Source organism: Scyliorhinus torazame, chromosome 15, assembly GCF_047496885.1.
Source record: "Scyliorhinus torazame isolate Kashiwa2021f chromosome 15, sScyTor2.1, whole genome shotgun sequence".
In the NCBI taxonomy this organism is placed as follows: domain Eukaryota; kingdom Metazoa; phylum Chordata; class Chondrichthyes; order Carcharhiniformes; family Scyliorhinidae; genus Scyliorhinus; species Scyliorhinus torazame.
The window spans coordinates 50,507,079-50,529,417 of NC_092721.1; the positions used below are offsets into that span (position 1 = coordinate 50,507,079).

The following is a 22,339-nucleotide window of genomic DNA, read 5'->3' on the forward strand; positions in this document are numbered from 1 at the left end:
AAATGGAATTTTGTCCTTCATTGCTAGAGGGATGGAGTTTAAGACTAGGGAGGTTATGCTGCAATTGTATAAGGTGTTAGTGAGGCCACACCTGGAGTATTGTGTTCAGTTTTGGTCTCCTTACTTGAGAAAGGACGCACTGGCACTGGAGGGTGTGCAGAGGAGATTCGCTAGGTTAATCCCAGAGCTGAAGGGGTTGGATTACGAGGAGAGGTTGAGTAGACTGGGACTGTACTCGTTGGAATTTAGAAGGATGAGGGGAGATCTTATAGAAACATATAAGATTATGAAGGGAATCGAGAGGATAGATGCGGGCAGGTTGTTTCCACTGGCGGATGAAAGCAGAACTAGGGGGCATAGCCTCAAAATAAGGGGAAGTAGATTTAGGACTGAGTTTAGGAGGAACTTCTTCACTCAAAGGGTTGTGAATCTATGGAATTCCTTGCCCAGTGAAGCAGTAGAGGCTCCTTCATTAAATGTTTTTAAGATAAAGATAGATAGTTTTTTGAAGAATAAAGGGATTAAGGGTTATGGTGTTCGGGCCGGAAAGTGGAGCTGAGTCCACAAAAGATCAGCCATGATCTCATTGAATGGCGGAGCAGGCTCGAGGGGCCAGATGGCCTACTCCTGCTCCTAGTTCTTATGTTCTTATGTTCTTATGTGTTAATGTAAGCCTACTTTGTGACAATAAAGATTATTAATATAATCACTGGACAGCAGCTCTCCAATACCAACAGTTTCACCAAGAGCCAGTAGCACACTAGGATCTAATTCAAAGATTGTCGAGGAAGCCCTAGGAGAGAAGTAAGTGAGGTGGAATTGTGATCTCAGAGAAATGAGGATGGTTGGGGAGTATATCAATAGAAAGTTGCTTCCCTCGGGTCACAGATAAACCCAACAGAGTTTGCTGTGCAATTGAACTCGGGGTGGGAAGACCACTATTCACCCTTCCCATCCTGCACGTTCCTGCTCAATTTAACTGGCTCTCCAGTCACCCAGCTGTTTCTGGGGAGAGGTGGTGGTTGGAATGGGGGGGGGGGAACAAAATTCCGCTCTATCACACCATTACTCCAACTGCTGGTGCTAAATTATAAGACTGAGACTGAAAAAAAAGTTGAATTTCATTTTAATAGAATATGAATCATATACCAGATAAAGCTTAGAGGGGAAAAATGTATTATTCCACAATAAACAAAGGATCTTGTACACAATCCCTGTAGTGTGGGAGTTATATCTCCTCTATACATTTATTTTTTAAAGCATACAGCATAAATTGAAAACGAGAGAAAGAGTTAAGATTTCATCCTTAGTGGATCTACATTTTGGTTTTGAAAGTACTTTGAAAATGTAAGATCCAACCAGCCTTGAAGGGCTTTAACAAAGCTTCTCAGCAAACCCAGCGATGTCCGACAAACCTCGAAAAATGCATTGTCATTGTCAGATAATAGAAACACAATTTATGGAACAGTTATTTTTCCATCATTTCTAAACCAAGCACAAGCTGAAGATCATGCTAAGAATTCAATACAAAATTAATAAGATCAGGTTATACACACTAAGCAGTTGGTATGCGGTGGTAATACATCATAGCACTGCTGGCATAAGATTAGCGAGATTTCTTTTAATGTTTCAGTCATGCTTATACACAATGCAATATTGCAATGGGATAAAATCATTAAAATAATGATCATTTTATCACAGAAGAGTTCAACATCATGAACTAAGCTTCTTCAGTGTACATTTTGTTGGAAAATTCTGAACCTAGGAGGGGTTCAAAGCCTCGATTCCGTCTTTGTCGCAGGATTAGCATCATTAGTACAGCCAACAAGACGAGTGACAGAAAGATTCCACCGAAGATCACACCAAGCACGAAACCCAAAGAAATTTGAAATTCTGTGGATTCCATGAAAAAAGTTAATGTTAATGATCATAAATAAATAAGTATTTTAAATCGTTGGATTATTCATAATTAATGTAGGGCGGGATTCTCCTTTCCCGACGCTGATTTCATAATCGGCGATCGGGCGGACAATCCGTTTTGAAGCCAAAATCGGTACAGCGCCTGTTTGACAAAAGGTTTTGTATGTTCCGCCCCTACCAAAACAGCGTCATAGCATCATCGCATCATCGCAGCGCATGTCGTTGGAACGGCCTCATCTGAAGGCCCTTCCCCCGATGCTCCGCCCCCGATGGGCCGAGTTCACAACAGTGCGATTCACCCATGTTCTCAGCCGTGTGGGAACTCAGTGTGGCGGCCGCGGACTGTACCCAGCGCTGCCTCAGTTGGGCGAGAGCCGTGCTGCTGGCTGGGGGGCTTCCGCGAGGACTGGGAGGACTAGTGGGGGGTAGCCAAGGGTTGGCAAGGGGGGCACTATCTGGCAGGTCAGGTCTGCGCACGGCCGGCGCCATGTAGTACTGCGTGACCACTGCAGGTCGTTGCCGTGCGCAGGTGCGGCCACGGACCCAGCCATTCTCCAGCCGTTTATTTTGTGGAGGCCAGGAATTTTATGGGGCATGGCTGCTAGCCCCTCACCAGTCACAGCATCCTCCACATATCCTCCACACCTAGCCTCAGAATCGGAGCATCTGGCCCGTAGTCATTCATTGGAGAATTTCATCTCGAAATTGTTTGACGAGCACCTGTTGTTAAGGAGCTACAGGGTCTCTCATGCCGAAGCTGAAGGCAGGAAAAGTTCACAGCCGGCCACCAGATTGGCGAAGGACAAATAAACGGCGGTCTTTATCCAAACTGGAAGCAGGTTAGCACTGCTGCTTCACGGCAACAGGGGCCCGGGTCCGATCATGGCCCCGGGTCACTGTCCGTGTGGAGATTGCATATTCACCCCCTGTCTGCGTGGGTCACACCCCCACAAATCAAAGATGTGCAGGTAGGTGGACTGCCACGCTAAATTGCCCCTTAATTGGAGAAATTTAAAAAAAGTAATTGCACAGTAATAAAATTTTGTCTTTTTAAATGCCGTAGCAAATCAGTTTTTAGTCTGATTTTGTACTGCTCGGATCTGCATGTGTCACACAAGATTTCTCATGTTGATAGGTAGAGGGGCAATGATGATTGTGTGTGGTCACAGCTGGTGAATGTTTAAAACAACACCAGCATCACTGTTACTTATGTGGGATACGGTAGCTTTCAATAATGGTAAACCCCAGGGTTCCATCAGCTCAGACAAGAATAATCATTAAGAAGCATCTTAGGCTATCAGTAAAGGTTGCTTTCATTCAATATTAGTGAATTAACCTTTCTGGGGATAATTAAATCATATTGTCGTCACACAACTTGAACATCACACAGACATTCAGGATTATGTGCATTTTAAAATCTGAACAAACTAAAGCTTTGCTGGAGAAAGTAAACTCACATTTAGAGAAAAAACAATTTGTACCTTGTCATGATATGCAGACACACACATAATGATATACAGACAAGCAGCTAATGGACACAGAGAACAGGACATGACCAATAAGCAGGCAGGACACTCAGGGGTGGTATCGGACTATAAAAGACACGAGGCATTCACACTCCACCTCTTTCCACTGATGAACATCTAGAGAGTCAGTCAAGGGTGTTGTTACAATCTCACACCTCCGCCACGTGGCTAAGAGCTAGTCTGGTTCAGTCAGACAGAGTAACCACACTTAAGTTAGCAGAGAGTCGAACTCATAGAGAACTGTGCCAACTGTGCTATTAGTTCAATAAACCTGATTGAACTAACTTCAAGGTCTGGAGTATCTTTCTGATCTAAGCTGCATCCAATTGCAGCCAGTGTTAGACTAGTGTACCTAACACAACATATCTTGTTTTGGTTTTGTAACCTCCCAGCGATAAGAAATATATGTTCTTGTTGTGGGAAAGGTATATATTATTAATTCATAGACCATTTAGGTAAATAAACCATTTAAAAGTCAGACTGTCCCATCTCAATCTGGTTGGCTGCTGTGTAGGAAACTGAGTAAAACGCTGAAATGAGAAGCTGCTATTAAGTTTGACAGAAGCTCTATCTTCTGCACATTTCCAGATTTCCTTGCTACTGACAGTTGCTCCCATGCCCTGCCTGTCTCCCCGTGACTATGTGACCAAATCATTGCCTTTCAAATAAGACCGAATCAATCTATTTGAAGAATACTGCCTGCTGGTCAATAATGACTTAGTCACAATGCAAAGCATATTTCTCCTAACAAAAAGAATAATAATGAAATTGTGGGCAGAATAACTTCTTAAACCTACCTGGTAATTCAACTGCATACGAATAGCCAAGATCAGCAGAAGATGCAAACAGTTCCTCATTGGTCACAGGTGGAAAAAATGGTACCATGTTAGATTGCCTGTTGTGACCAATAGGTGCCATCTCCTCCGGCCATGAGCTAATTGAAGGGCTGTTTTGTTTCATCCACTCATCAAAAACAGCATCAATAAAGGCATGTAGCACCTATTACAATGAGACGGAATATTATGTGAATAATTCTATCAAGGTCGACAAAAAGATAACAAAAACAAGGGTCCTTTATTCCACCAGCATCAGAACTGTAAAAACTATCAAAGGAAGGCATTATTCCAGGAAACAATTATATACGGAGAATATTCACCGCCAATGCTCCAAATCTCTGCCCCACTCCTGGCGTTGGCTCCTTGGCCAACACACGTTCAGGCGTGTACAGATTTGCCCTGCCCTCCCCGGGTTCTTCACCACCCTTCAGGTTCACCTCGGCTCCTGTTACACGAACACTCACAAGTCCTGGCCTTGCCGTCGCTGCTTTCTCTCTATCCTCATGATGGCTGGTTGCGCCCCTTTGCTTGTCAAAGTCACTGCTCCCTGCTGGGAGGGGCCCATGTTAGGGTTAGGTTGCCCAGTTTTCCTGCTCGGTGCTGTACTCACCATCACTACATGCTGCTGGAAGACTCGTTACACAACTGTAAGGTCACCTTTATTATACATCAGACAAGTAGGTCAAAAGGTTAGAGCCAAATTGCAAAATTCATCAATACTTTATAAAATTAAGATGCAGTTTGGAGTACGAGCAGGCACACCATTAAAAAAAATTATTTCACAGAATCGCAGAATGCTACAGTGCAGAAAAGGCCCTTTGAGTCTGCACCGACGCATGAAAGGCCCTGAAATGCCCACCTAATCCCATTTGCCAGCACTTGGCCCATAGCCTTGAATATTATGACGTGCCAAGTGCCCACCCAGTTACTTTTTAAAGGATGTCAGGCATCCCGCCTCTACCACCCTCCCAGGCAGTGCATTCCAGACCGTCACCACCTCTGGGTAAAAAGGTTTTCCCTCAAATCCCCCCTAAACCTCCCATCCCTCACTTTGAACTTGACTCCCGTCGTAACTGACCCGTCAATTAAGGGGAACAGCTGCTCCCTATCCATCCTGTCCATGCCCCTCATAATCCTGTACACCTCGATCATGTCGCCCACTCAGTCTTTGCTGCCTCAGAAAAAAAAGCCCAAGCCTATCAAACCTCTCTTTATAACTTAAATGTTCCATCCCAGGCAACATTCTGATGAATCTTCTCTGCACCACTTCCGTTGCAATTACATCCTTCCTATAATGTGGTGACCAGAATTGCACACAGTACTCCATTCAAGCAGAGAGTATTCAATCTGGTAGCACAGTAAGAAGTCTTACAACACCAGGTTAAAGTCCAACAGGTTTGTTTCGATGTCACTAGCTTTCGGAGCGCTGCTCCTTCCTCAGGTGAATGAAGAGGTATGTTCCAGAAACATATATATAGACAAATTCAAAGATGCAAGACGATACTTTGGATGTGAGCATTTGCAGGTAATTAAGTCTTTATAGACCCAGAGAGAGGGGTAATCCCAGGTTAAAGAGGAAGAAGCAGTGCTCCGAAAGCTAGTGATTTGAAACAAACCTGTTGGACTTTAACCTGGTGTTGTAAGACTTCTTACGGTGCTCACGCCAGTCCAACGCCGGCATCGCCACATCATCTGCTAACACGGTAGCACAGTGGTTAGTACTGTGGCTTCAAAGCGCCAGGGTCCCAGGTTTGATTCCCTTCTGGGTCACTGCCTGTGCGGAGTCTGCACGTTCTCCCCGTGTCTACGTGGGTTTCCTCCGGGTGCTCCGGTTTCCTCCCACAATCCAAAGATATGCAGGTTAGGTGGATTGGCCATGCTAAATTACCCTTAGTGTCTAAAAAGGTTAGGGGGGATTATTGGGTTACAGGGATAGGGTGGAAGTGAGGGCTTAAGTGAGTCGGTGCAGGCTCGATGGGCCGAATGGCCTCCTCCTGCACTGTATTTTCTATGTATCACAATCTCCTTGTACCCATATTTCCGTAATGGCTATGTGATCATATCCATTTATCTTGATTTGCGCTTCTGTTCATCTTCCTTATTCCAAATGCTTTGTGTATTAAGATACAAAGACGTTTTGCCATACTTAACTATCCTAACTTTTCTTTGTGGCCCTTTTGCTTCTTGCCCTTGCTTATCCTGTCTATCTTTTTTGCATTTTACTGTTCTTTCTTTTGTGACTGTCTTTGTTTCTTTTTTCCTTGTCGCCCTGCTTAGGTTCCTATTCCCCTGCCATTCCAGTTTAAACACTCCCCAACCACACTAAATAGTGGCCCTAGGACATCATTCCTGGCCCTGCCCAGGTGTAACCCATCCAATTTGAACTGGTCCCACCTCCCTCAGAGCCAGTCCCAATGTCACAATAATCTGAAACCTTCCTCTTTGCACCATCTTTCCAGCCATTAATTTATCTGATATATCTTGCTATTTCTACTGACTAGCATGTGGTACTGATAGTAATCCTGCAACCGCTACCTTTGAGATCTTACTTTTCAACTTATTTCCTAACTCTCTATATTCTGCTTTTAGGACCTCATCCCTTTTTTAAAATCTATGTCATTGGTACCGATGTGAACCACGGTCACTGGTTGTTCGCCCTCCGCCTCCAGAATGTCCTGTCTGAGACATCCTTGACCCTACAACCAGGGAGGCAACATACCATCCTGGAGTCTCATTTGCAGCCATAGAAAGGCCTATCTATTCCCCTTACAATTGAATCCCATATAACTATTGCATTCTTGCATCTTTTACTCCTGCCCTGTGCAGCAGAGCCAACCGTGGGGCAACAAAATTGGTTATCCTTGATTTCCCCTGAGAGGCCATTCCCCTCAACAGCATTCAAAGTTGTTTATGGTTTGCCGGGGAATGGCCACAGGAGATGCCTGCACTGATGCCTAGTTCTCTTGCTCTGCCTGGTGGTCACCCATTCCCTTCCTGCCTGTGGAATCTTAGCCTGCGGTGTGACCACCTTTCTATAAGTGCTATCCACAATACTCTCCACTTCACGGATGGTCACATTGTCCCCAGCCACCGCTCCGAAATCCAGGCTTCCAGGACCTGCAGCTGGAGACACTTCCTGCACACATGCTTGCCCTGTGCACTGGAAATGTTCCCAGCTTCCCACCTGAAGCAAGAGGAGCAAACCACAGCTTGGAGCTCTCCACCATCACTTGCCCCCCTGGACTAAACCTTTAAAAGGGCTTTTAAGGTCTGATCCTATCATGCTTAGAATCAGATTAAAGTCCCCACCTACACTGCATTCTGTGCCCTTGCCACTACTTGCTGCTTCCTCCAAGTGGTGTTCAACATACAGGAGTACTGAATCAGAGTCAGAGTGGAGGAGGGAGGGCTGGGGGCAATACTTGGTAATTCGCAGGCAGTTTCCTTGTCCATGTTTAGCCTGATGCTGTGAGACTTCATGGGGTCTGGAGTTGATGTTGAAGACTCCCAGGATTATGTCAGGCTGTTGCTTGGCTAATCTATGGGACAACTATCCCAATTTTGGCACTAGATCCCAGATGTTAGTAAAGGGGATTTTTCAGGATCAACGGGAAATAGTTTGTCACTTCTGGTGCCGAGGTTGATGCTGGGTTTCATTCCTTTTAGGCTTTTTACCAGTTTGATAGGCATTCAAGAGTCAACTACATTGCTGTGGGTTTGGAGGCACATGTAGGCCAGACCACAAACAGTTCAAGGCTAACACCCAATGACAAATCTGGAAAATAAAGGACATCAGGTGGGAAGACAAAGGCCAAGAGTACCAGCAGTGTGTTGGTCATCATGACATGTAAAGCATTTTGAATCCATCAGGACCAAGGTCAAGAATATTTGGAGGAACACATTGAGCAGTTCCTCAACAGTGCTAGCTGATACTCTCTTCAGACTATCCCTCAGTGGTAACCTTTGCTGGAATCCATGGGTGAACCACCATCAGTGGCACAGTTGTTACAAACGATAGAGCAGACAAAAAATAACGAAGCCTGCATCCCCAAAGAGATTCCAGCCGAGGTCTTCAAAGTTACTGGATCCTTGCTCATGTCAAGGCTCCATGCACTTATCCTACGGATTTGGGAGGATAGAAATATCCCCTCCTGCCCCATGATGACTTTAGGAATGCGACAGTTGTAACTAGTTAAATCATGCTGTGGAGCTGCTGAGGTATTTTCACTCTTGTCCCATAGCAGGGAAAATTCTGTCATGCATTCTGGAAAGCCTCCCAGAAATATAGGACTGAGTTTCAAGCTTGGTGTACGCGTGATGTCGGCAGCCAGATCCACCCAGAGTGAAACACATTTTCCAGTTGGCCTGATGGTGCAGGCAGGGGTGGGGGCAAGCCAGGTGCCGGGTCCAACAGCATCCCCCAGGACTTCGGTAACTTCCATTAAACTTCCAGTGGAAAATCACTCGTAACATGGAAACAAATTTGGTGTTAAATACTGCAGCTTTTCGACTATGAACTGGTGCTGACTAAAACCTTCACGACTCAATGTATTTGTATATAGTAGATCTGAAACATGTCTTGAAAAATCTGGAGGTCTTGCCCAGCATCTGCCAGTGATTTAACTAAACGTTCACGTTCTATGTAGCTAAAGATCTTATGGGAGAAAATCTGTTTGATAAGCTTGGTTTCAAACTTGATGACACCACATTAATGTGATCGTGACATTAACTCTGTAACAGTATGCTTGCTTGTTTTCTATGTTTGGGGAGATTAAGGGTGACAGTAATGCTCCTCAGATTGTCATATCAATTCTGCCAGTTTCGCAAAATTTGAGACAGTTGCCACTTGCAATCCATGCTGAAATATCACAAGAGCTGAAATGACTTGAAGCAGACAGTGTCATTGAGAAAATCAACCCATGGACATCAATCCTAGACACTGCTCAACATTAAAAATGGCAAACTTAGGCTAAGCGTCAATCTTAAGGCAGCTGAAATCATTCCAGACAAGTAGTCCTACGTTGTAAGAACTATCGGTATCATTTCATGACTCCACGGTCTTCAAATAAATTTAGAGGTACCCAATTATTTTTTTTCCAATTAAGGGGCAATTTAGTCTGGCGAGAGCGATGCTGACACGGGGAGAATCTCCACACAGACAGTGACCCGGGGCCGGGATCGAACCCGGGTCCTCAGCGCAGTAGGCAGCATTGCTAACCACTGCACCACCATGCCACCCTAAGTTTGTTCCTAATTACCCAAAGATCGCAGAGTCCCTTCAGAAGCCACTGTACAAAGATGCCCAAAGGAAATGGGCAAGCGCACAGCAAACAGCATTGACATGTTAAAGGAGAAGATAGTATCTCTGTCAGTCCATGTGCATATCAACCCACATGTGGAAACATATGTCACTGATACATCAGCAAATGGAATTGGAACTGTACTCTCACCATACATTGAAGGAAGTGAAATGACCAGTCACCCACATGGCACACCCATTGCCAGAAACTGAATGCAAATATTCTACTAGAGAGCGAGAGGCACTGGCCTGCGACCACACTTGTGAACATTGGTGTATGTATCTCTGTGGTAGGAAGTGTATTCTCTGCACCCATCACATTTCATTGGAATATTTAAACCAGGCGGATTTTGATAAATGTATTCACGCAGCACAGATTACATTGTTAGTCACATGAGGATCTAGCCATTGGCCAGATGGTCAGTTTGCCCTCATCAGTGCAACTCTGAGGTCAAGTATCTCGCAGGGTCACACAACTGAGAAGCTGACATGCTTAGCTGTGCTATACCTAGTGCAGACAGCATTAGCAAAGCAAACTGTACATTGAAGACTCCGCGATCAAGTGATTTAATGTGCAATTTTGCCTGTTGTTCGTAGCAAATCTCTGGAAATTGCAACAACAAATTTGGTAACTACCACTTGCGTCATTGACACAAGTCTTTACAAAATAGGGTTTGTCAGAGACTATCAGCATGGACAATGGACTGCAGTTTTTCTTCGTCAGTTCACAGAGTGGCCACAGAACTCACCACCATTTGATACTGCGATACCACCCATTTTCGAATGGTGGCATCAAACAACTCAACAGGATGATCAAGGACAGTCTGAATGCCAGCGTGTTAGAGGGGAAAATGTTTCGTACCCTAGTTAGCACACATCGATCATATTCCCATATTCTCTGTATAGAAAGACACTGATTGAATGTATGACTGGTTGTAACCATTCTTAAGTCATCACCACCATCCGACAAGAATATCAAATCAAGCAGAAGAACGCGCCAAGTGATAAGGCTGCACTCTGAGAAATGAACACAGCAAGGAAACCACAATTTGAAATTGGATTTTGGGTATACATCAAACGATCAAATTGCGGATTCAAGCTCATCATCTCTAACATGACCAAAACGGATCAAATGGTTCCTCAATGCCAGCAATCATAAAATCCATACAGTGCACCGACCCTCTGCACCCTAACCTAGGCCCAATCCCCTTTCCTGTCCATGTAACCCCACCGTGGACAATTTAGCATATCCAACCCGCCTAACTTGCACATCTTTGGACTGTGTGAGGAAACCGGAGCATCCGGAGAAAACCCATGCTGTCACGGGAAGAATGTGCAAACTGCACACAGACAGTTGCCCGAAGTCGGAATCGAACCTAGGTCCCTGGCACTGTAAGGCAGTAGTGCGAACCACTGTGCCACCATGCCGCAATTATGTGTTGGAGACAACACAAAGAAGAATATGAGACATGGACAGTGAGCAGACCAGGATATTTCAAGAACAGTGACCATGAGGATAAAATTTCCTTTTCTGATGAACAACCATAATTTAGGTCATCTGCCTCATCGAGCTGATCAGGCAGAACCACAACCTCACCTCAACATCTCAGTACCATCATCAGCGACCTTCATTTCTCAAGGACCAGGCACTCTGAACTCAAGAGAATTGATTCAATGCATATATGTTTGTTGATTAGGAAGGTTGAATTTGAAATAAGGTCCTTTAGTTTTACAAAGGGGTATAAGAGTTACGTTCAATTGTTTGTTATTTGCTCTATGTGTCTGTTGAATGTTCTCTGTGTTGTGTGCTGTTAGTCATGCCTCTGAGCATTGTTATAAAGAAACAAAGACTGAAAGCAAATAGAAACTTCTAGCTGCATATCTCAAAAGCTTTTGTGGTAAATTCCTGTACACAAATATAAACTAGTGTGTGTCATCTCTGCATATTCCTGAGACATGAAGCACAGTAGAGGACAACACCAAAAACTCTTCATTGCATTCACCGACCTGACCAATGCATTTAACTCTGAAAGTCATGAGGCTCTAGGTTGTGCATCAAAAATTTGAATGTCAAAGAAACTTCATCACAATCCTGCAATTGCTTCATGATGATATAACTGCTACTGTCTTGAGTGGGAGATCTGAAACAGATGCCTTCAAAATTCAAACTGTGGTCAAGCAAGGCTGTGTGATGCCCGCATACAATTTACAATCTACCAAATAGCTTTTAAAACATTTTGGACAAAGTCCCAGATAACTGAGACGGGACTCTAATCAGCCCGCTTTGGCACTTGCCCCCTCCCATGGCTGCCTATGATCTACTTCTGGAGTTGGTGCACCTGCATCTATCCCAACCGCACCTCCTCAAAGTGAAAATTGGGCCTAACGGGGTCCTTCAGACTGAGACGACTCTGCTGAGTTGGGAAATTTCCAACCTCGAGCTTCCTGTCTGAGTCTCAAGAGCATAAAACCCATCATATTTCTGCCTCCCTTCGCATTTGTTCCGATGATGCCACTTTCCAAAATGGTGTTTCGAAAATGTGTTCCTTCTTCCTCAACTGTGATTTCCCACCTATAGTTGTTGACAGGGTCCTCAACAGTGTGCGGTCCATCTCCCGCGCCACTACCCTCGCCGCTCTCCTCATTCCCAGAACAAGGATAGACACCCCCTTGTTCTCACATTTCACCCCACCAGCCTCCGTATGCAAAGCATAATCCTCCACCATTTTCACCAACTCCAGCGTGATGCTACCACCAAACACATCTTCCCTTCACTCCCTCTGTCAGCATTCTGCAGAGACCGTTCCCTCCGAGATAATCTAGTCCACTCCTTCACCATACCCAACACCTATCCCAGCAGCCATGGCACCTTCCCATGCAATCGCAGAAGATGTAACACCTGCCCCTTTACCTCTTCCATGCTCAACATCCCAGGCCCAAAACACTCATTCCAGGTTAAGCAGCGTTTCACTTGCACCTCTTTCAATCTGGTCTATTGCATTCGCTGCTCCCAATGTGGTCTCCTCTATATCGGAGAGACCAAACGCAGACTGGGTGAACGCTTTGCTGAGCATCTTTGGTCTGTGCACATTCAGGACCCTGACCTTCCCAATGTTCGCCATTTTAACCCAAGTCCTTGCTCCCATGCTTACATGGCTGTCCTTGGTCTGCTGCAATGTTCCTGTGAAGTTCAACGCAAACTGGAGGAACAACATCTCATCTTCCGGTTAGGCACACTACAGCCTTCTGATCTCAACATCGAATTCAACAACTTCAGATGATTAGCTCTACCCCACTTTGACCCCTTTGTTTTCATCCCATTTCATTTTATCTGTCTTTTACCATTTATTTATTTCTTGTCTTACTTTATATATATTTCCCCCCCTATCTTACCCCCTTTTCTTATCTCTTCTCCCCTTTGCTTCCCCTCCCCCCTCCCCCACATCTACATCTGTCACAGTTTACCCTTTGATGTTAATTTCTCTGCTGTTTGGCCTTTCACATCTTTTGTTCTCTCTGGGGACTGCCATTAGCAATCTGTTCCCTTGGCTTTTGTGGCTATGACTCATCTTTCATTCTCTCACGCCACAGTATAAATATTTCCCATTTTCTAAGTCTTTTAGCTTTGACAAAGAGTCATCGGACTCGAAACGTTAGTTCTTTTCTCTCCCTACAGATGCTGCCAGACCTGCTGAGATTTTCCAGCATTTTCTCTTTGGAGCACTGACACCCTGCTTCTGCTGCTGCTGACTGGCTGTCTCTCGGCTGCTGTTCAGTTTCCCAATGCTTCCGGTATTAATGAGGTGAGTTGGCTATCTGCCATTTGTAAGCAGTTAGTTCGATCACCCCTCTCCCATCCCAGCTGTGGGAAAATGGTTCGGGGCGGAATGGAGCTGCAGAACCAGTACGCCATCTTGTGGCACAAATTTACAATGTGTTCTTGCACAAAGCTTAAAAAGTCAGCCCAGAATATTTACCATCTATTTTTATACAAATGTTCTTACGGCAGATTTCACATTACCACTCTTATACTCATAGTAAAATTAAACTTGAGCTACAAGCCACAAACGGGTATATACATAACTATCACAGGCAATGGGCGGCATGGTGGCACAGTGGTTCGCACTGCTGCCTCACAGTGCCAGGGACCCGGGTTCCATTCCAGCCTTGGGTGACTGCAGGTGTGGAGTTTACACTTTCTCCCCGTGTCTGCATGGGTTTCCTCCGGGTTCTCCGGTTTCCTCCCACAGTCCAAAGATGTGCAGGTTGGGTGGATTGGACATGATCAATTGCACTTTAGTGTCTAAAAGGTTAGGTGAGGTTACTGGGTTATAGGGTGGAGACGGGGACCTAGGTAGGGTGCTCTTTCAGAGGGTTGGTGCAGACTGGATGGGCCGAATGACAACCTTCTGCTCTGCAGGGATTCTATGATTCCACGAATCGGCTAGGTTTTGCCCCCAAGCGATATTCATGCCGCGAGACATAGCCGTCCTTGTATTATTCCTTGTGTCTGAATAAAGCTCATAGTCTTACAGTCAACGGAATCGGACAGTACTCTCTGTGTTGCATCGTGTTCTTGGGTATTTGACGGTTGCTGTCATCCAATGTATCGACGATCTGCCATTGCAACCATTGGATCCATCTACCATGAGTAGAGTTGTGTTGAGCTTTGCAACCGTGTGGCTGATGCTATGATTAGCATATCTGAATAATTCAGCCATGTTTGAGTCGTATTTTTCGATAAACAAATCTTTTTTTGTTTCGGATTTGTTATTGTTCTCTTCATGTTCAATGAACAAATCACCTTCTTTGGTTTTGGATTTGTCATTGTGCTCTTCACTTTGGGTGGTGCAAACTGCTTGTTCCAGGGTGCTGCAAAAGTTATTTTCAACTGCTGGTAGAAGTTCAGGCAATGTTGTGCCTTTTGAGGTTGAAATCTTGGGTTTTGTGCCTTTAAGAGTCTTGTTTGTGATTTTCAGGCATTTCCCCTTTAAGTGGGCGTGGTCTGCATCTTTTGACGTCATGACGCTCGTGATGTAAAGCATCGGAATCGATTGCGCATGCGTAAATCGATTTTCCTTCACTGTGCGCTTTTTCTTAAACTGTGCGCTCTTTTTGACCAACTGCACATGCGTGGCTTGCGCATACGCAGAATGATCTGCGGCCAAAACGTCTTTTTTCAATTGCGCATGCGTGGCTTGCGCATGTGCAGAACGATCTGAATCCAGAATGGCTGTTTTCAACTGCGCATGCGCGGCTGCGGCTTCCTGCGCATGCGCAGATCCAGATTTGCGTCTTTTGTTCCCCGGGCAGTTTAAAATGTGCTCAGGCGTCAGTTTAACTTCTTCAGACCCGTGGAGAAGAACTTTATCGGTGTCTTTTCTTGTTGAAAAATTAGTTATTTTTTTCTTGTGATCTGCATTTTTCAATCACGATTTCCAGCGTTAAACCTTTCTGTTCTGATTATGATTGTTTGAGTTTCGCATCACCCATTCCCTGTGTAATTTAGTCTCCACGCATTGAATGTCTTAAAGTTGCATTGTTACTGGTGTTACAGTGATCTTCAAATTTTTTGAGTATAACTTCTAATTTGGTGTTGTCCTCACCTTTCAAGTATTTAAAGCCGTTATAGCTTCATGTCCTGCTAAGAGCAGTGCTATGTTAATTTCTTCTGAGGCTGTTCTCAAATCATTAGCTGTGATATATATTTCAAACATTTGTTTAAAACTTTTCCATCTATGACTTAAATTACCGGTTGTTTTCAGCTGTGGTGGAGTTCCAACGAGTTTCATTGAATCAGCGAAGTCTCCCCACGTCAAATGTCCGGTACGGGTTTTCTTGTCATTTCGATCTTTCTTTTTCTCCATTTTGTATAATCTTCTAGTAAGTGTTCTGAAGTCTTCCGGTACCATGTGTTATTCCTTGTGTCTGAATAAAGCTCGTAGTCTTACAGTTGAAGTAGATGCTTTATTTGTGTGAGTTTGTTCTCTCTCCAGCACTTATACTATGTTACATCTGAGCTACCTGTCTGTGTCCTGCTCACCAGCTGCCGTTCCTGTGAAGAGTGCCTCTGACTTCCTGTCTGTCTGTATTTATACATCTCCCATGCTCCCTCTAGTGATTGCTTAGTTGTAGTGCATTTACATTGACCCCTTGTATATATACACAGATATGCAGATCACTACAGTTCTGACTGGAGGTAATGTCCATATTGTGAGTCAGGCATTATTACTATGCTGGTGGGCAGCAGGCAGCAACAGGAACCCTGGGCTATCCTGCTATCTCTGGCTCAGTGCAATATCTAAAGGCCCAGAGGCTGGCCAAACTCATTTGTTCAAGGAAAAGCCAGTGAACACTTCAGTTCCTCCATATCCAAAAAAAGTAAATACATTTTTTTGTTTTAACATCAATATTCCCCACATAAATCTAAATTTTCATTTAAAAAAGAAAGAGCACTACATAGGTCCAAGACAACTGGATGTTAAATTTAAAAAAGCTCACGGACAAGCGGCATTTCACTGATGCCCACACCCAGCTGGGCAGAGACATTTTAACACATACATGGAGCTTGCACATACTTTCGACTGAGCACAGATGCCACATTATGCTCAGCAAATCATCCAGAGATCTTGCACAATCACCCAACTTCCCAGATCTTGCTCATTTGCTCCATGTCGGAACCATTGGCCACGGAGAGTGAGAAATGCACACCTTGAAAACAATTCTAACCATTATTTTCTACAACTTGAATGTTTTAAAAGTTCACAAATGCACACGTGTGTACAAACGAGAGAAAAAAATATTTGTAACTCATGGAGCACAAAGATTATTAGTTAAGCGCATTTCTTTTCGCATGCTCCATGTGATTCTGTTTTGAAAGATTGTAGTATCAAATTAATCTCCAACCATTTCAGCTCTCATGCACACCTTAAAATTATTTTGATACACAAGGAAACAGTGGCAGGTTGGCAGTCACCTGATAATAACAATAACAGTAACAAGCAGTGTTACAACCATTAAACCTCAAATGTTAACCATTAACAGTTTGGCACTGAGGATACGCTGCCATGGAAGGAAAGTGGTGCACTGTACCAAGTAACAGTCGTATTGGATGTTTCACTATACAGACCAACCAACACGGTTGCAGATGGTACAACTCTGTTTTATCACTATCAATAACAACATCTATAAACTTATGACTGTCGTTCGTTCTTTACCCTTTAACCTGTGGACCCAGCCCTTACACTATCTTAGAGTGGCACTCAGCACATGGTGTATGTCTGAGTGGCTTGCTGTGAGCTCTGTGCCCTGAGCTGTCTCCTCTGGAATGAGCGGGAACTGTGGTGTTCCCCGTTTTATAGCGCGTGCGCTCTTGCTTGTGATTGGCTGTGATGTTGCGTGTGTGTTGATTGGCCTCTTGATCTGTCCATCAGTGTGTATGTGTGTTTGCACCATGATGTTTATCTGAATATCATGACATCCCTCCTTTTTTACAAGAATATGTGCCTATGTGGTAATAAATATAGATGTGTGCTGAGTGCAGCTGAATGTGTGTGCAATATCTACAACATGTACATGAGGCTAAACTATATACATAAGAATGTGTCAGGTGCAACATAGCAGCGAGGTTGTACCATAAACAAAATAAGTGTAATCATCAAACCTCAAAAACGAACTCCTGTAACGACAAAAAGAGAAACATATTAACATTGTGGCACAACACTTTAATGAGTCCAATGTTCAAACAGGCTCATAAGTCCAGCCTAGTAGGTGGGCGACGAATTCGGGTTGACCGCCTCAAGGGTGGGTCAGGATCCACCGGCTGAGGAATGGGCCTGGCCACAGGCGACAGAGGAATAGGCATGGTGGCAGGAAGCTCCACGAAGTCGACATCAGGAACAACAGGAGGGCGTGGCACCGGTGTATGATCACGTAGCGAGCGCGGAAGCAGGCGAAGAGCCCGGCGATTAAGCCGGCGAATGGAGCCATCAGGCATGCGAACCAGGAACGAGCAGGGAGCCAAGCATCAGAGAACTTTGGCAGTTGCCAACCAGCCACCCTCTGGTAGGTGGATGCGGACATTGTCTCCAGGCGCCAAGGCAGGAAGATCAGTTGCCCGAGTGTCATGTGCCACCTTCTGCTGAGCACGCTGCTGTCGCATCATTTGCAGTACTGGAGCATGGTCGGGTGTAGGAACAAGAATGGATGGCACAGTGGTCCTGAGGGCGCCACCCATCAACAGCTGGGCTGGTGAGAGGCCAGTGGATAGTGGGGCCGAGCGATAGGCCAGCAGGGCTAAGCAGAAATCTGATCCGGCATCAGCAGCCTTGCAGAGGAGCCACTTGACGATATGGATGCCCTTTTCCGCCTTGCCATTTGACTGGGGATGCAGAGGGCTGGACGTCACGTGTGTGAAGCCATACGAAGCAGTAAAAGAAGACCATTCTTGGCTTGCAAAACAGGGCCCATTGTCTGACATGACAGTAAGCGGAATGCCATGGCGAGCGAAGGTTTCTTTGCATGCCCTGATGACAGCGGACGATGTCAAATCGTGCAGGCGTATGACCTCTGGATAATTCGAAAAGTAATCTATAATGATGACGTAGTCCCTGCCGAGTGCATGAAAAAAGTCCACACCCACCTTCGCCCAGGGGGACGTTACCAACTCATGGGGCTGAGGCGTCTCAGGGGGTTGCGCCGGCTGAAACCTTTGGCAGGTGGGGCAGTTGAGCACCATTTGGCGATGTCGTCGCTGATGCCCAGCCAGTACACAGCTTCTCGGGCCCTCTGCCTGCACTTCTCAACCCCGAGATGGCCTTTGTGTAATTGGTCGAGGACCAGCTTGTGCATGCTGTGTGGAATCACAATCCGGTCCAACTTTAGGAGGACACCGTCAATGACGGCTAAGTCGTCCCGGACATTGTAGAATTGTGGGCACTGTCCTTGAGCCACCCTCCTGTCATGTGGCGCATCACATGTTGTAGAAGGGGGTCAGCTGCAGTCTCCCGGCGAATACGGGCCAGACTTGAATCATTAGCTTGCAGATTGGCCGATGTGAAGGCCACATGCGCTTCGACCTGACATACGAACCCCCCCCGATTCGGGCGGTGTGCTCACTGTTCTGGATGGGGCATCCGCGATGATGAGGTCCTTTCCCGGGGTGTAGACCAGTTGGAAGTCGTACCTCTGGAGCTTGAGCAGAATGCGCTGGAGGCGAGGGGTCATTTCATTCAGGTCCTTTTGTATGATGCTGACCAGGGAGCGATGGTCGGTTTCCATGGTGAACTGCGGGAGAACATACACGTAGTCGTGGAACTTTTCAATGCCGGTTAACAAACCCAGGCACTCTTTCTCGATCTGCGCATAGCGCTGTTCTGTGGGGGTCATGGCCCGCGAGGCATAGGTGACCGGGGCCCATGATGCAGTGTCGTCACGTTGCAGGAGTACCGCCCCAATGCCGGACTGGCTGGCATCAGTCGAGATCTTCGTATCTTGAAAAGTGTCGAAGAACGTCAATACCGGGGCTGTGGTGAGCTTGATTTTGAGCTCCTCCCATTCCTTCTGGTGTGCGGGCAGCCACTGGAACTCCGTGGTCTTCTTCACTAGGTGGCGAAGAGCCGTTTTGTGTGAGGCAAGGTTGGGAATGAACTTCCCCAGGAAGTTGACCATCCCGAGAAAGCGTAGCACTGCTTTCTGGTCTGCCGGCTGCGGCATGGCTGTAATGGCGCTCACTTTGTCTGCATCCGGACACACTCCTGACCGTGATATGTGGTCCCCCAGAAACTTTAGCTGAGTTTGGCCAAAACACTTGGCTCGGTTGAGGCGCAGGCCGTGTTCTCGTATCCGAGCAAAGACGCGCTGGAGACGACTGATGTGCTCCTGTGGTGTGGTGGACCAGATGATGGCGTCGTCAACATAGACGCGCACCGCTTCGATGCCCTCCATCATCTGTTCCATGATTCTATGAAATACCTCAGATGCCGAGATGATGCCAAACGGCATTCTGTTGTAGCAGTACCTGCCAAAGGGAGTGTTGAAGGTGCACAGCTTCCTGCTGGACTGATCCAGTTGAATCTGCCAAAAACCCTTTGAGGCATCAAGCTTTGAAAAAATTTTAGCCCGGGCCCTTTCGCTCGTGATCTCTTCCCGTTTGGGTATGGGGTAGTGTTCCCTCATGATGTTGTTGTTCAGGTCTTTCGGGTCGATGCAGATCCTGAGTTCGCCAGGGGCTTTTTAACGCACACCATGGAGCTGACCCATGGCGTGGGCTCCGTGACCCGGGAAAGCACTCCTTGGTCCTGGAGATCCTGCAGCTCCTGCTTGAGGTAGTCTTTGAGTGGTGCTGGGACTCTATGAGGTGCGTGAATGACCGGGGTGGCGTCCGGTTTGAGCCATATTCTGTCAGTGTAGGGCAGTGTGCCCATGCCCTCGAAAGCCTCCTGGTTGTGGGCGAGGCGCGAGTGGAGCTGTGCCCTAAATTCTTCATCCGGGAAGTCGGACGTGCCCTCTGGAGACAGAGTGTGTACCCGCTGAACGAGGTGGAGAAACTTGCATGCCTGTGCACCTAGCAGGGAGTCCTTCAATGATCCAACTATCTCAAAGGACAGTGTGGCTGTGTATGCATTGTGTGTGACCTCGAGCTGGCAGGATCCCATGGCCAGGATAACATTTCCGCTGTAATCGACCATCTGACAGTGGGATGGCCGAATCGGTGGTCTGACCTTCAAGGCGTAGAAGGCTGACCATGCTATAAGGTTGGCAGAGGCACCACTGTCTAAACGAAATGTGATTGGTGATCGGTTGACCGTCACTGTGGCACATCATTCATCACCCGGACTAACGCTGTTCACTGGCATCGGCTGGTGGGTCCTGCTTGGGGACATCCGGTTCCTGTCAATGACCGCGACGCGGAAGGCTTCCCGGTCGTCGGTATCACCGGTCTGTACGTCGTCAGGGTATGACTCGGTGTATGGAGGCTGAATGGCCCGCACGTCCCTGCGAGGCTGGCGGAATTGGGGAGCGTTGGCAGGTTGAGCTGCTCGACAGCAGGCAGCGTAGTGGCCCATCTTGCCACAGCGGAGCCATTGTCGATTCTTTGCTGGACATTGCCGCTTTAAATGTGCGGATCCACAGTTGCCGCACGTCGTGACGTCATGACATTCATTGCGCCATCGCGCATGCGCAGTTCGGTCCTGCGTAGAGCACGCCTGCGCGTCGTGTCCCTCTGCGTCGACATCTCTTTTGGTGCGTACAAGTGCGGGAGGCCGCGTGCCGGGAGGAACTCAATCGACTGGACCCGCTCGGCCTCGTAGGACCCCTGCCGTGCCGATTCGGCCGCCTGGAATTGGGAGTACCGGCTGGCCGCGTTTTCATGGACGACGCAGGCTTCGATGGCGGTGGCTAAGGTGAGGCTCTTAATTTTGAGGAGCTGCTGGCGTAGGGTGCCCGAGGTGAACCCAAAAACTATCTGGTCCCGAATCATGGAATCGGAGGTGGCCTCATAACCACAGGACTGCGCGAGGATACGGAGGTGTGTCAGGAAAGATTGAAAAGGCTCACCCTTACCCTGCAGGCGCTGCTGGAAGAGGTACCTCTCGAAACTCTCGTTCACCTCGACGCTGAAGTGCTGCTCGAGTTTAAGAAGGACCGTCTTGTACTTCGTCTTGTCCTCACCGTCCGCGAACACCAGGGAGTTGTATATGTGGATGGCGTGTTGCCCCGCCGTGGGGAGGAGGAGGGTGATTTTTCTGGTGTCCGAAGCATTCTCCCTTTCTGTGACTTCCAGGAAGAACTGGAAGCGCTGTTTAAACAGCTTCCAGTTGACGCCGAGGTTTCCAGCGATTTGGGGCGGCTGCGGCGGGCTGATGGTGTCCATGGCGCAGGCTGGCGGATTCCTGAAGATGTGTAGGTAGGTCTCACAGTTGCTGGGTTCGTGTTGGGTGTTCCGCTATACAGACGAACCAACACAGTTGCAGAAGGTACAACTCTGTTTTATTACTATCAATAACAACATCTGTAAACTTATGACTGTGGTTTGTTCTTTACCCTTTAACCTGTGGATCCAGCCCTTAAACGATCTTAGAGAGGCAATCAGCACATGGCGTATGTCTGAGTGGCACGCTGTGAGCTCTGTGCCCTGAGCTGTCTCCTGCTGGAATGAGCGGGAACTGTAGTGTTCCCCATTTTATAGTGTGTGTGCTCTTGCTTGTGATTGGCTGTGATGTTGCGTGTGTGTTGATTGGTCCGTTGATCTGTCCATCAGTATGTATGTGTGTTTGCACCATGATGTTTATCTGAATATCATGACAGTAACTTCACACAGCAGTACATTTCTTACCAGTGGCAAAGCAGGAATCACATGGTGATAGATGGTGCTACGGTAGGGAGGATGGTTACCTCAGAGGCATCACCATTCAATTATACATACCACAAAAAGTGGATCATTTGCTGCAGAGTGCGCAAAAGCATCTGTTCCGTTCAAAAAAGAATGAACTAGGTTATGAAGACTCTGAATTTCGCCAGTGCCAGTTTCACCATCTGGTGTATCAAATCCCTCAAGCGCATTTCTGAAAGAAAAAGCAGTAGTTCCATCTCTGTATCGGTGCGCAAAGTCTGACAAATCAGGAGACAGTAGGATTTCTCACTAATTCAAGTAGTGCTTTAAATAAACAATATAAAATAGGTGAGCTTGCACAGAATTTTGTTTTCATCAATGAAGGGAAAGAAGAAAGAGGAGCTATGGGTGGCACAGTGGTTAT

At 46.5% G+C, this 22,339-nt stretch overlaps 1 protein-coding gene across 1 annotated transcript in view; it reads right to left on the reverse strand.

Annotated features, from left to right (window-relative positions):
* Positions 1–1,109: 1,109 nt before the first annotated feature.
* Positions 1,110–22,339, reverse strand: part of dct (dopachrome tautomerase) — a 111,973-nt gene continuing 90,743 nt past the window's right edge. Inside the window, exons 6-8 of the mRNA XM_072476230.1 lie at positions 22,009–22,147; positions 4,244–4,445; positions 1,110–1,893 (exon numbers count right to left, since the gene is read on the reverse strand). Coding sequence (XP_072332331.1) covers positions 1,721–1,893; positions 4,244–4,445; positions 22,009–22,147 — 514 coding nt within the window. The 3' untranslated portion in view covers positions 1,110–1,720. The remainder of the gene's footprint in view (positions 1,894–4,243; positions 4,446–22,008; positions 22,148–22,339) is intronic.